General features: G+C 46.2%; 1 protein-coding gene across 6 annotated transcripts in view; it reads right to left on the bottom strand.

Annotated features, from left to right (window-relative positions):
• Nucleotides 1–1,793: 1,793 nt before the first annotated feature.
• CRACR2A (calcium release activated channel regulator 2A) overlaps nucleotides 1,794–13,033 on the bottom strand; it is a 137,768-nt gene continuing 126,528 nt past the window's right edge. For all 6 annotated transcript variants that reach the window (XM_028121063.2, XM_088025874.1, XM_028121065.2 and 3 more), the window contains 2 exons: nucleotides 11,873–11,949; nucleotides 1,794–10,120 (listed from right to left, as the gene is read on the bottom strand). In XM_028121063.2, the coding sequence (XP_027976864.1) occupies nucleotides 10,036–10,120; nucleotides 11,873–11,949 (162 nt within the window). In that variant the 3' untranslated portion in view covers nucleotides 1,794–10,035. The remainder of the gene's footprint in view (nucleotides 10,121–11,872; nucleotides 11,950–13,033) is intronic.

The raw sequence follows: 13,033 nt of genomic DNA on the forward strand, positions 1-13,033 counted from the left end.
CCCAGAAAACTGAACACACAGGCTTGGGAAGGCCGGCTGTGGACTGTCAGGGCGGTGGGCCAGGAGCCGCGTGGCTGCTCACTGACCTCTGAACCCAGCAGGTCACCCTTCCTGCCGGGCCACAGCTTCCTCGTCTGGGACAGGAGGAAGGTTGGTGAGCCCGCCCTGGGTTCCATCGCAGCCGCCAGGGCAGAAGACGCCCCTGGCCACGCTGGGAGCGAGGGTGTCGGCATTCACTGCTGGGTGGCCTTATTTGTGTCCCGCAGGGTTGAGGAGGGAACCTAGACCCCGGGGCTCCCAGCCACCGCTCAGGCTGAAGACTGCACGCCAGCTAGAGACGGGGAGGGACGGGGACCGGGGAGATGGGCCTCGTGAATGAAACCTGCCTTGGGAGGGGGCAGGAGAGAGTGGGAGGAAGGGAAGAGGGTGGGGTGGGCACAGAGGGAGGAAAATGCAGCCTCATCTGCTTGTTTGTGTTTCTTGGATTTAAGATGCTGACTTCTAGCATGTTTTTAAATCCATCAGACGTGAAAGGCTGATTTGAGTAGACCTGCAGAGTGAAGCTGGTAATTTCATTTGCCACAGCAGGGGAGTGAAGACGCAGCACCTCTCCCCAGGCCAGGCCAGGCCAGCTGCAGCGGGGAGACCTTCAGGCCAGACGCCTTCTACTCCCCGGCAGTGGGAACAGGCTGGAGGAGGAGGTGGCGGAAACAAAGAAAGAAACAGAAGATGGGAAAGGGAGGGAAAAGTGGGGCAGAAGTGGGGCAGGGGAGAAAGTGGAGAAGGGTGAGTGGGAAGACTCAGAAATGGACTGGCTCAACATTCTCCGGGTCCAGGAATGCTTCCCGGTCAACTCATCCAGACTCCCCGGCACATCTTACACTGTATACTTTGATGTCAGTCTCAGTTCAAAACAATCCCAGACTCTCAGGGTTGGTGGGGTAGAGGCAGAGGCAATCCTGGGAGCAGAGTGTTCAACATCTGCCTGAATACCTCTAGTATCAGTTAGCTCACTATCTGGTGAGACAGCCTGTTCCATTGCTGGGCAGTGCTTACGGGGACAAACTTCCTTAGGATAGATTGCAATCCGCATGCTCTGTGCTGGCTGGTCCTAATCTGGCCTGTTGAGTCCCTCAGAACGATGTAATGCCCAAGTCAGAGACAGCCCTTCATCACAGAACACAGTATTCGAGTCCTCTCTACTCTAGTCCTCCTAGGCTAGTTCCTAGTGTCCTTACCATAAATGATTACAGCATAAATCTTGCTAAACCAAAGTATTTCTGGATGCTAATGAGTGTATTTCCCACTGTGGGCAATGCAACAAAATTTCGGGAATGACAAAAGACTTTTGCCATTCATTTTTTTGTGTCATTCAACACACTCTCATTGAGTCCACACTCTGGGACCAGGTTAGCCCCTCCTGTGGGCATAGAGGATTATGGAAGTCCTGTCTCCAGGAGCTTATCTACAAGGAATGGAGCCAAATTCCTAAAGAGAAGGGTGTGCAGGGGCAGAAGTGCTAGGAGAATCCAGGGTGGGGTGGGGCTGGTTGAGGCCCTTAAGGGAAGGGGACCCGGGGGATTGTGGTCATGGCATTTTTATGGAATGCTACTGTATACTTGTGGGTTTCCAGATATTTCTTCCCCTTGAGTACACTGAAGCATTGAGGGCATTAAATAAGCCTGTCTTCCTTTCTGCTCCCTTATCTCTGATAAAACCTGAGAGAAATGTCTTAGACCCTCAGTTGTTGGGCATTGAAGAGAATCAATCCTATATTTATTCATGGAACATAATTGTTTGTGAAAGTGTTTTCTGAAAAAAATGTATTATGGTAAAATATACAAAATGTAAAATTTGCGATTTTTAACCATTCACAAATGTACAATTCAGTGACATTGAGTACAGTCACAATATTGTGTGCAACCATCACTCCCCTCCAACTCCAGAGCTTTTTACCATCCCAAAATGAAAGAGTCTGTAAACCATATATGTAAAGGTGGTTTGATTAGCAGTGCACTATCTGAAGTCTTGACTGGGCAACAAAACTACACATCCACACCCAGCATCTATTATGTAAATAGAAAAATGAATGAGACCAGAACCCTGCCAGTGAGAACCTTGTAGTCTGTGATGCTGGGCTCCTGTCCCATTTCAAGGCAGAGGGGAAAGATACAAAGCATTCTTAGACAGAAGTCTGTAGCTTGAAGGAATGCAAGTTTTCCTTATTCTACTAGCCCAGAGAAATGGGAGATGCTCTTACCTGAGGCCCCAGCTTCTCCTGGTTACCAAGAAGTATGGGACTTTCTTTCCTCCTTATTTTGTTTTGGTCTTTTGCACAGGGAGACAGATGATGTAATAACTAACATTTGTCTAGAAGCTTTCAGTTGACTAAACCCTTTCCCCGGAGGTCTTGTTTGACCTTCACACTAGCAGATAGTAGGACAGAGAACACTATTTTACAGATTTGGAAGCTAGGCTCAGAGCACCAAGAAGTTCCAGCTTTTGCCTAAGGCCACACAACTTGTGTGCAGGTTCTTATTCTGAGCAGATCATTATGGGTTAGAGAAAACATCTGGGAGAGGCACAGTCTGGGTAAAGATGGTCGGTTCCATACCAGGGAGGAAGAGAACCAGGTAAAGAAGCATCTTTTATGCACAGAGGCATGGAGCCCAAGTCAGATTGAGTTGTTGAGCCGCCTGAGGGTAATGGATTGCTACTAGCAACAGCTGGGGAGGCTGCAGGGTGATGAGATGGAATGCTTTGATGGGCATCACACTGTCTGAAATGCAATTGAATCACAGCAGCTGGAATGATTCTCAGCACTGTTTTAAGAGCCAGAAGCAGCAGCTCATTTTGAACCAGTGAGGCAACCCCATGGGTCTACCAGATCACAGGGACCCAGTCATCTAGCCTCTGGGAACTGGGGCTCCAGTGGAGTGGCTCACCAAGTGGTGGGCCTTGTTCTTGAGAAATGATGCTCTGTTCTCAACTGTTCCTACAAGGCAAACATTGTTTGCCAGACACCGTGCCAAGCATGAGGCAGAGATGAATGCTCAGGAGTTCAGTCCAGTGCATTTCACTCATTACAGCCCTGTGGGCACTGTGTACAAATAAGCACAATATAATATTATTACAGAATGGCCTTGGGGAGCCTATGGACTGGATGTTAAATCATACCCTGACACTCTGTCCTTGACCTGGTGCTACACATGCTCAATGAATTCTACTTCCATAGTCATCTTACTCAACTGCATTATGAGGCTCCTTGAGCTCTACCTGTTTCATTTCCAAGTTAAAAAAATCCCATTCCTTCTGTCCATGTTCTTTGGGCATTTTTGCTTAATAGTGCAGAGTTTTTATGGGTAGTTTTACTTTTATAGGTCAGATGGATCCAGTCATAATTCATTATGATGGCACATGCCTCACTGGCCCTAAGAGTCCTCATTTGCTGGGCTGGGAGTCTCCTGGTGCTATGTTAAGAGCCTGCAAGCACCACTTCCAAATCAGAGCCAAAGTTCTGATGAAATTCCAGCCCTGACAGAGGGGTCCATTCTTGGACTTGATTTAGTCCTGCCCCAAGATGGTAAATGAACACAACCTCACCAAATGCTTCTCAGTTTCTACATTGATTTCAGGTTCTCATCCAAGCACCATATGATTTCCCAACTCCCGTCATTTCCAGGAAGGTTCTTCCTAACTAGGGCACTTCACTGAAACTGGCTCCACTGAATTGTGTGAAAGTTGGAGTTATGATGTTCTTTGTTACTGTTACTGCTGATAATTAACATATTTATTAATAGGGACATTGATGGAGTTAGGAAGTGGAAGAGGTTTAGAAAGACCCTACATCATGTCAACCATCACCATCTCTACCCCTCTCACCCTGACACACACACACCCAGATAAGAAGGGAAGAAATAAGTAATAAAGTAAAATCCTATAGACTTTGACTGAACTTGGTTGGGAATTGTGTAGCCAATTTCTTTCCCCCCAAATAACAGGAGGAGAGGTGACAGTGCTCCTAAGCCCAGTCAGCAAGAAGTTACTTAAATCTTTGTTTCTGTATGTTCATGTACTGTGATTTCATTATTTTGAAGTAATTGGACACTTCTGATCTGTAGTATTCCCCTACCTATCCCTTCTGAGTGAAATTTTGTGGAATGTCTGGCTTCTTGGCAGGAAAGGGAACACTGCCTGAGGATTTCTGGCCTTCTTTCACTTCCTCAAGGAGGTGGACATATCCTTGGGCAGCTCATCTCCAGCAGGATATCCAGAAGCTCAAGGTGGAGGGGATGGTTCTCAGACCTGAAAGATTTCTGAGTTTCATATCCCTCCTCCAATCCAAAAGACAGGAAAGGCTTTAGGGAGGAGATTAGAGGTGGGGCTAAGGCATAAGACAAGTTCTGGAAATGTGTGAAGTGTGAGGAAGGAAGCAAGGACTGGTAAGCAGAACTTGATTTGTGCACAGTACAGATGGCTAGCAATGTGAGGTCTTTGAAACTTTAAACCAGCTATTTTAAATATGTTCAAAGACCTAAAGGAATCCATGTCTAATGAACTAAAGGAAAGTCTGAGAACAATGTCCCAGCAAATAGAATCAATAAAGCGACAAAATTATAAAAGGGACCAAACAGAAATTCTGGAATTGAAAAGTACAAGAATGGAAACAAAAATTTCACTAGAAGTTCCCAATACCATATTTGAGCAGGCAGAATAAAGAATCAGTGACTTTGAAGATGGGGCTGTTGAGATTATCCAGTCTGGGGAACACAAAAAATAATGAAGAAAAATGAACAAAACCTCAGAAACCTGTGGGCACCATCAAGCATGCCAACATGTATATCACAGGAGTTCTAGAAGGAAAGGAGAGGGAGAAAGGGATATAAAGAATATTTAAGGAAATAATGACTAAAACCTCCCCAAATTTGATGAAATCCATCAATCTACACATCCAAGAAGCTCCACAAACTCCAAGCAGGATAAACTCAAAGAGATCTACAGCTAGATACATCAAAATCAAACTGTTGGAAGCCAAAGACAAAGAATTTTGAGAGTAGCGAGACAGAAGCAACGCATCACATACAAAAGGGCTTCAATAAGATTAACAGCTAATTTCTCATCAGAAACCATGAGACCAGAAACAGTGGATGGTATATTCAAAGTAGCAAGGGGAAAATAACCCTGTCAACCAAAAGTTCAATATCTGACAAAACTATCTTTCAAAACTGAAAGATAAATCAGACATTTTCATATAAACAAAACTGAGAAGGGTGGTCTTTAGCAGAGCTTCCCTACAAGAAATACTGGTGAAGTGAAAGACACTAGATAGTAACTTGAATCAACATGAAGAAATAAAGAGCACTGGTAAAAGTAATTACATAATTAAATATAGGAAATAGTATGAATCCATTTTTTTTGTTTATAACTTCTTTTAAAATCTGATTTAAAAGAGAACTGCATAAAAGCAATAACAACAAATCTATGTTCACAGGAAGAAAATGTATAAAGATGTAATATGTGACAATAACAACATACGGGAGAGGGGAATGGAATGATACAGGAGCAATGTTTTGTGTAGTATTGAAATTAAGTTGGTATTAATCCAAACTAGATTGTTATAAACTGAGATATTGAGGGTTACTTCCAGGGCACCAACCAAGAAAATAAGTTAAAAAATATATAATAAATGAAATAACAAGATAATTAAAATAGTACACCAGAAAATAACTATTTAACACAAAAGAAGGCAGTAATGGAGAAACAGAGAACAAAAAGACTTACAAAATATAGAAAAGAAACAGCAAAATGGCAGACATAAATCTTACTTTACCCAATATGTTAAATGTAAACAGAGTAAACTTTCCAATGAAAAGGCAGAGATTGGAAGAATATATTAAAAAATATGATTGTACTATATGTTGTCTACAAGAGACACAGTTTAGATTTAAAAGCATAAATAGGGAGAAAGTACAAGAATGGAAAATGTAACAGCAATAGCAAGCAAAAGAGAACTGGAGTTCCTCTATTAATATCAGACAAATAGACTTTAAGACAAAAATTGTTACCAAAGGCAAGAAGGACACCTTATAATGATAAAGGGTCAATTCATAAAGAAGACATAACAATTATAAACATTTATGAACCCAGAGATAGAGTCCCAAAATACTCAAAGCAAACCACCTTAGGAGAAGGCACCTCTGTCCTAAATACTTGACCCCCATGACCACTAGGGATTTATTCCCTTGAGCTAGAGTTTTGCCTTCTTTAAAATTCTTTGTTAAAGTAGACATATAGACCTTAAACCACCATTTGCATTAATACCTTAGCTGAAATTGGTTTAAGATCCTTTGGGGCATTGACTGCTAGTGACAGAGACAAAGAGTTGAGCTATTTTTGATAGAACATACAGGTGTGGCTTGGAATGGGCCCAGGGGGTAGAGTAGGGAAGAGGGGAGTCCAAGATTGGGTGGAAGTGTTAAGAACAGAGAAAGAGTACAGGATGGAGAGAGGTAGAAGAAAGCTAGTGTATCACAGAGGAACAGAAAAGAACCCAAACAGACTGTCAACTAAGATAAATGCTAGACAAGCAACAAAAACAGCTGGGGCAGTGTGTCTGGGTGGCTCAGTTGGTTAAAGCATCCAACTCTCAGTTTTGGCTCAGGCCCTGACCTCAGGTTGTGAGATCGAGCCCCGCATCAGGCTACACGCTCAGCGTGGAATCTGCTTGAATTTCTCTCTCCCTCTCCCTCTGCCCCTCCACCCTGTGCATGCTCTCTCTCTCTCTCTCTCTCTCTCTCTCTCGCTCTCAAATAAATAAATAAATCTTAAAAACAAACAAACAAAAACCCATAAAAACAACCGGGTCTTTGGTTTGGTGCTGAAGCCCCTGGTTTGGCAACTCAGGGCTGAGGGCAGCAGCAGTTGCCAGAAGCAGCACAAGGAGTCAGAATAGGGAAGAAAATGTGGGGCCAAGGTTGGTAATGAGCACAGATCATTCTTAGGTAAACACCCTGGTACCAGGTCTCAGCTGCTGTCTGCGTCCTGGAGAACCACACTCAGAGAGGCAGAGCGGATTATGTGGATTATGTGGAAGCAGACCATAGATACTATAAAATATGGGTACTGATTGGAAAAACCAGGGAAACCCACAGGAACAAAGGAGAACAGGGCCAAGAGGCAATGATGAAAACAAGTCCGTATGCCAGGCAAATGGGCTCAGCAACTGGGTACTCAAATGAGGTAGTGTTTGTGAGAGCACCCACTAACGGGGAGATGCTTAGTAAGTGTTAGCTGTTCTCAATCTGAAATTAGGGCAAGGCTAGTGGTCTGGGCAGTGACTCAGTGTTGACAACAATGGTAGCCCCTACTTGTTAGCACCTATGTGTGCTAGGCACTGTGCTAAGTATTTCACATTCATTGCCTCATTTAATACTTAAAGTGTCCATGTGAGGTAGACACTGAAACCTCTGATCTACAGACGAACAGGAAACCTGGCCAGATGACTTGCTCAAGATCACTGCAGAAATGTAAATGGTTTGGAGCCAGAGGTTTCTCTGACAGCACTCTGCCTGGCCCTGGGACAGGCTCATAGCCACAGGCGTGACTTTGATCACCTTGATAGCGTAAAGGGAACGGGGAGAGAAGCGGAAGCTTCAACCTGGGGACACAGAACTTCTCAGAGTCTCTCTGAACTCCCATCCTCCATACTTGTTTCAAGTGGGGTTAGAGAAAGAATCAGCAGGGGCCTAAAGATCCTTCCTGCCCTCACTTCTCTGCCTGGACCTTTGAGGCTTTGTGGGGATTTACCCCACATGCTGTAGGGTCAGGCACTAGGGTCATTCCACACTGCTCTAAACCCTAAATGCCCTTTTCCTAAATGGAAAAATGCAGCCCCAAGCTAGGGACTTGGTATAGGGGAGAAAGGTATCTGTGGGCTTGGGAAACTCCAGATATAGCCTACTTGCCCTATAAATTCCAACTGCCATCTCTGCCTTTTTGTTTTCAGAAGCAGGAGATTTGATTTCCTTTCTTTATGGTGATCTTTATCCCCTATCTGCCCCCACCCCCACAACCATACATATTCACACCGCAACACACACCCACACAGATATTGGAGGGCCACTTCAGGGTAACCCATCATCTCCTGCATCCCACGAAGGAGACAATTGCCAGGGCCCTCTCTTAGAGAAAGGAGTTTCCTGTGAGTTCCCTTCAAATTTGGACTGGGGGCCAGGGCCAGCCTAAGTTGGAAAATGAAGGTATCATTATAAGCACTCTGAGCAAGAAGAGCCAGAAGGATCAAAGAACCCACCCTTCATTTTACTGATGAAATGGTGGCCCAGACAGGGATCTGGCTTACCCAAGATCGTGGGGCACCACTTGGTGCTCAGTGCTGGCTTTTGTGCTGCACCCTCCAGGGGCTCCCTCATGCCTCCAAGCACTAAATGAGGGAGAGAAAAGCCTGCAAAAAAGAGGTAGGCACTTTTCTGGTGACCCATGGGGCCCTGACCGTTTTAGGAGTCCAGGGAGGGGGCTACAAGGGAACACCCTTGGGAACTCTGACCAGCAGACTCTCTCCTGCCTGGCTGGCTGTGTACAGTTGTCTTGAATCTTCTTGGAGACCTGTGGAGACTTTCTGCTCCTCTCTCTTCCTATTTTGTCCCATTTGGGTATGGATACCACTCACTTTCCTGTGGGGCTGGGCCTGCAACCCTAGAGTGGTAATGGGGAGTGATCTTTATGATCTTTTCATCCAGGCTCCCACCCAGGGCAAGAATGTCCTCCCCTTGCCAGCCCCCCTGACGGCCAGCCAGTGATGCTTGAGCCCTGCTGGGGCTGGGAACCCACCACCACCCAGACGAAGGGACCACGCATGGGCCCAGATCATTCCCTGTAATGGAAGTGCCCTGTGCTGGTGAAGTCCTAGGGGTGCTGAAGCCTGCAGCTACACCTTGCTCACTTCTCAAACACCAGCTATATGTCAACAACACAGCCATACTTTCTTTTTTAAAATACAGTCTTCTGGAAAAAAATAAAATAAAATGAAGTCTGTAACTATGGACCTGGTGCTGGGCCTCACTGCGTTCATGTCAATCTACCCCATTAATCATCATGTACAATTTTTTGAAGAGCTATTTTGAGAAACATTGGAAAATGGCTTTTACGGAGCTATATATACCTTATTTATACTCCAGAAATGGTCGCTCTGTTTAGCAGCAGATGGGTTTTTTTTCCCTTGTTTTCTTTTCATCTCTTAGTCAAAGTTAAGTAGGAGGAAAGCCCACTCCCTAACCCCAGGCACACATTTATCACCCACAGTCGACCTTGGAGTCAGGGTCATGGGTGGGTGGTTGAGAGGAGTGGGTGTGGGTTTCTTGTAAGGCACGTTCCAGAGATCCCAAGGGGACAAATACAGGAGGCATGGCGGCTGCTGAGAGGCGGGGTTCTGCAGCCTGGCAAGGAGCAGGACCCCTGGGGTTGGGGTGTGCAATAGAATGTGAACGCCCTGGCTTGCTTTTCTCAACACCACGTGGGCATCTCAAGGTCCACAAAGCATATGCCAAGAGCATCCTATTGATATCCAGAGAACAGGAGCCAAAGGAAGACCCACCGCCCTGGCCCTGCCCCAGTGCTGTGTCTTTGGCCTACAGGAAGCAGCACGTTGGCCCTGTGCAGTTGCCATGGCAACCAGGGTGCTGCAGCTCCTAAGGGCAAGGGGAGCAGAAGGGAGGTGGAGAAGGCACGTGGTGATTTTTTCTGGAAAAGCCCATCTGTTTCTTTTCCCCACAAAACCAAGCTGGGGGAAAATGGGCACCTGGGGTCTAGAGAGAGAAGAGAAAGAAGACTCCAAAATGTTTCAAGAGCGGCTTTTCTGACTGGCTGTGCTTCCTTTCCTGTTGGTGGAGGCAAGTCACTGACAGAAACAAAGGCTTAGGCAGGCTGTGGTGGAAGCATCCAAGCAGGAGCCCATGTTCAGGATTCAGGGTAAGTCCTGTGACCTCATGCCTGCATGGAGCAGGCCTAGGAGGACTCTTATCAGCCACAGCAAGATTTCTTTTTGGCAGGGCGGTCAACCTGTATTGTGTCCTCCCTCGCTGTATCTTCTTGTTTCTTGAGGATCCTGGGAGAGGAGAAGGTATAGTGTTAGCAGTGGAGAGCTGCTAGGTCCTTTGGTTATAGGCCATCTGGATGATAAGGATGGGACTCAGCCTCACCAGAGCATCAGTGTATTTAAGTCTCCCCCGGGGAAGTACAGAAACGTAACCATAATTTGTAAAGACGTTTAGTCAATATGGATCCTTCATGACACCGCTTCCAAGAAGCCTCCCCTGATTCTCCAGGTGGTGAAAGTATCCCTGACAGCATTCTGACTATTCCTCTGTTATAACTGGATCACCCCATGTCAGAATGAACTGCTTCCCTGGGTGGCTCCCTCAGGCGAGAAAGCTGCTTGAAGGCAGAGACTGTGTATTTTGTCTCTCTGTCTCTGTAGCCTATCATAGTACCTGGCACACAGTAGAGACTCAAAAAATATACTTTTTGGTTATTAACTCTATAGAAGGTCTGTCCCATGTTGCCACAGTTCCAGATTAAATGTAAGAGGTGAAGGATTAAAAATAGTGCTAAGTATCTTATCCCTGCTTTATACCCTCAACGTGCTTTCACCTTTAGCATCTGTTTTGATATTTACAACAACCTGAGTCAGCAGGGATGGTATGACTGATGTTCCTATGTTAGGGGCAAAACTCAGAGAGGTAGACTGACTTGGCCTAGGAATCAGTGTCAGAGAAAAGCCTACAACTTTCCCCATATTCTTCCATAACTCCATAACCTCTCCAATGCATAGATAAAGTTGTTCTGGATACATGGATAGGTGAGTGGATGGATGGATCGATGAATGGATGGAGAGATGGATGGATGAATGCATAGGTGGATGGTGGATGGGTGGGTGGATGGATTCATAAGTGGATGGGTGGAGGGATGGGTGGATGGGTGGATGGATTCATAGGTGGATGGATGGATGGGGGGATGGCGGATGGGTGCATGGATACATTCATAGGTGGATAGGTGGATGGATGGATGGGTGGGTGGGTGGATGGATTCATAGGTGGACAGGTGGATGGATGGATGGGTGGATAGTTGGGTGGATGCATTCATAGGTGGATGGGTGGATGGATGGATGGATGGATGGATGGATGGATGGATGGGTGAGTGGATGGATGGATGGGTGGGTGGATGGATGTATTCATTGATGGATGGGTGGATGGATGGATGGGTAGGTGGATGGATGGAATGAAATGAATGCCTATAAATAAGTGAATAAATGAGTGAATGTCCAAGTATTGAGAAAGGATCCTCTATGTTTTGTTTTTTTTTTTAATTTTGGTACAGGCAGAGGCTTATGAAAACAGTCTTTTGGTGGAACTAACCCTTTGAGCGCTGTCCCCTTGGTGCCTCTAGTTCCCCCCAAAGAGCCCCTCCTCTCCCTGGCTTCTCCACCCCCTCCCCTGGAGCCCACATTATAACTGTTGTTGTTTCCAGCTGGCTGCCAACAACTAATCCCTGCTATTAGCCAGTGTTGAGGGACCTATGATATGACCTTTCCCAGAAGCATTTGCATTTAAAAAGAAGATCCCTGGGAAAAAGGCAGCTTTTAAGATGCAGAAGAAGACTACAGTGGGGGTGAGAGGCAGGGAGGCTTTCTTTTTTGTCCTTATTGTATTTCAGAGGGCTGTCCCTGAATCCCACACAAAGGCCTAGGCCTCCAGCCCCTTTATCCTGAAGGTTCAGGCAGACAGAGGGAGTATGGTCTGCACAGAGGTGAATGCAGTGCTTCCCACTGGCCCCTGTCTGCTGTGATGTGCGTCTTTACCTGGCAAGATGGAGCAGGGACTCTTTGGTGTTGTGACCGGAATAGGCACTGCATTCGTAGAAGATCAGATTGTTCTCCTAGAATCATAAAACAGAGGGGACAGAAAGAGTATTGGGGGAGCTCAACGGAGCCATGGGAGGTGGGAGAACATGCTGTCTGCCTCTACCCACATCCCTCATTTCCCCTCGCACACCCCTTTCATTCCTCTCCTCCTCCCTACTCTGGAGGAGGAGGTTGATTTCCCTCTCCTCGGGCTCCCTATCTAAGGCAAGTTCTGTAACCATCTCCCAGGTGAGCTATAACAATTGTAAAACACAAAACAGTATGCTGCCTTAGTGCTTTACACTTTCCCAAATTGCTCTCAGGTATGTACATGCTCGTTTCTTTTTCGCACCAGCCTACAATGCAGGCAAAGATACAAAGGCCGGATGGGCCATGTTCTTCCCACTGCACAGTCAGGGAAACCAAGGGCCTGGAGCAAACGGTGGGTCTGTTCATTCAATGACTTATGGAATTAATGGCGGGGATTTTCCCAGGACACTGGCATTCCTCGACCCTTGGGGCAGATGTCATGAAGGCGCTCCAGTAGAAAATCTCCTTCACACCAGTTAATTAATATTCCAGCTGCCTAGGCCACAGGACAACTATCCATCACTTCAGTAGGCAGACGCTGTGCTGCTCTTGGTCAAGGCTCATCATTATATCCATTTAGCAGTCCTGTTAATAGATTTCCTGCTTCCTCAGGACAGTGCTAATGGCATGGAGCGCTGGAGGCTGATGCCCTGTGGGGATGCAGGCAGCTGAGCAAGGACACTTCTGTGGTCTGCAGATCAGCAGACCACAAACACTGGCTCCCAGTTCAGCTTTCCTGATTCACGCCCCAGGGGCCCCGCTCCATCCTCTGTCCCCTTCACCCAGCCCCCATCCACACTGCTGCTGGAGCCTGACTCTGGGTCAGTCTGTGGAAGAATAAAGGCTCCATGGTGGGGGGGGGGGTAGTAAATAGGATCTAGAATTAGAAGACGTGATTCGCCTTCCAGCTGGCTTCCTGACTCCACCCCTGAGGACCCGTGTGATAAGTCAATCACAACTTCTCTGAGCCTTGTTTTCGTTTGTTTGTTTGCTTTCAATGGACCAAAAAAAGACAAAAGGAAAAAAAAT

The sequence above is a fragment of the Eumetopias jubatus genome, unplaced genomic scaffold, assembly GCF_037043125.1.
Source record: "Eumetopias jubatus isolate StellerSeaLion01/CBP00866 unplaced genomic scaffold, mEumJub1_p1.0 scaffold_8, whole genome shotgun sequence".
NCBI lineage: Eukaryota > Metazoa > Chordata > Mammalia > Carnivora > Otariidae > Eumetopias > Eumetopias jubatus.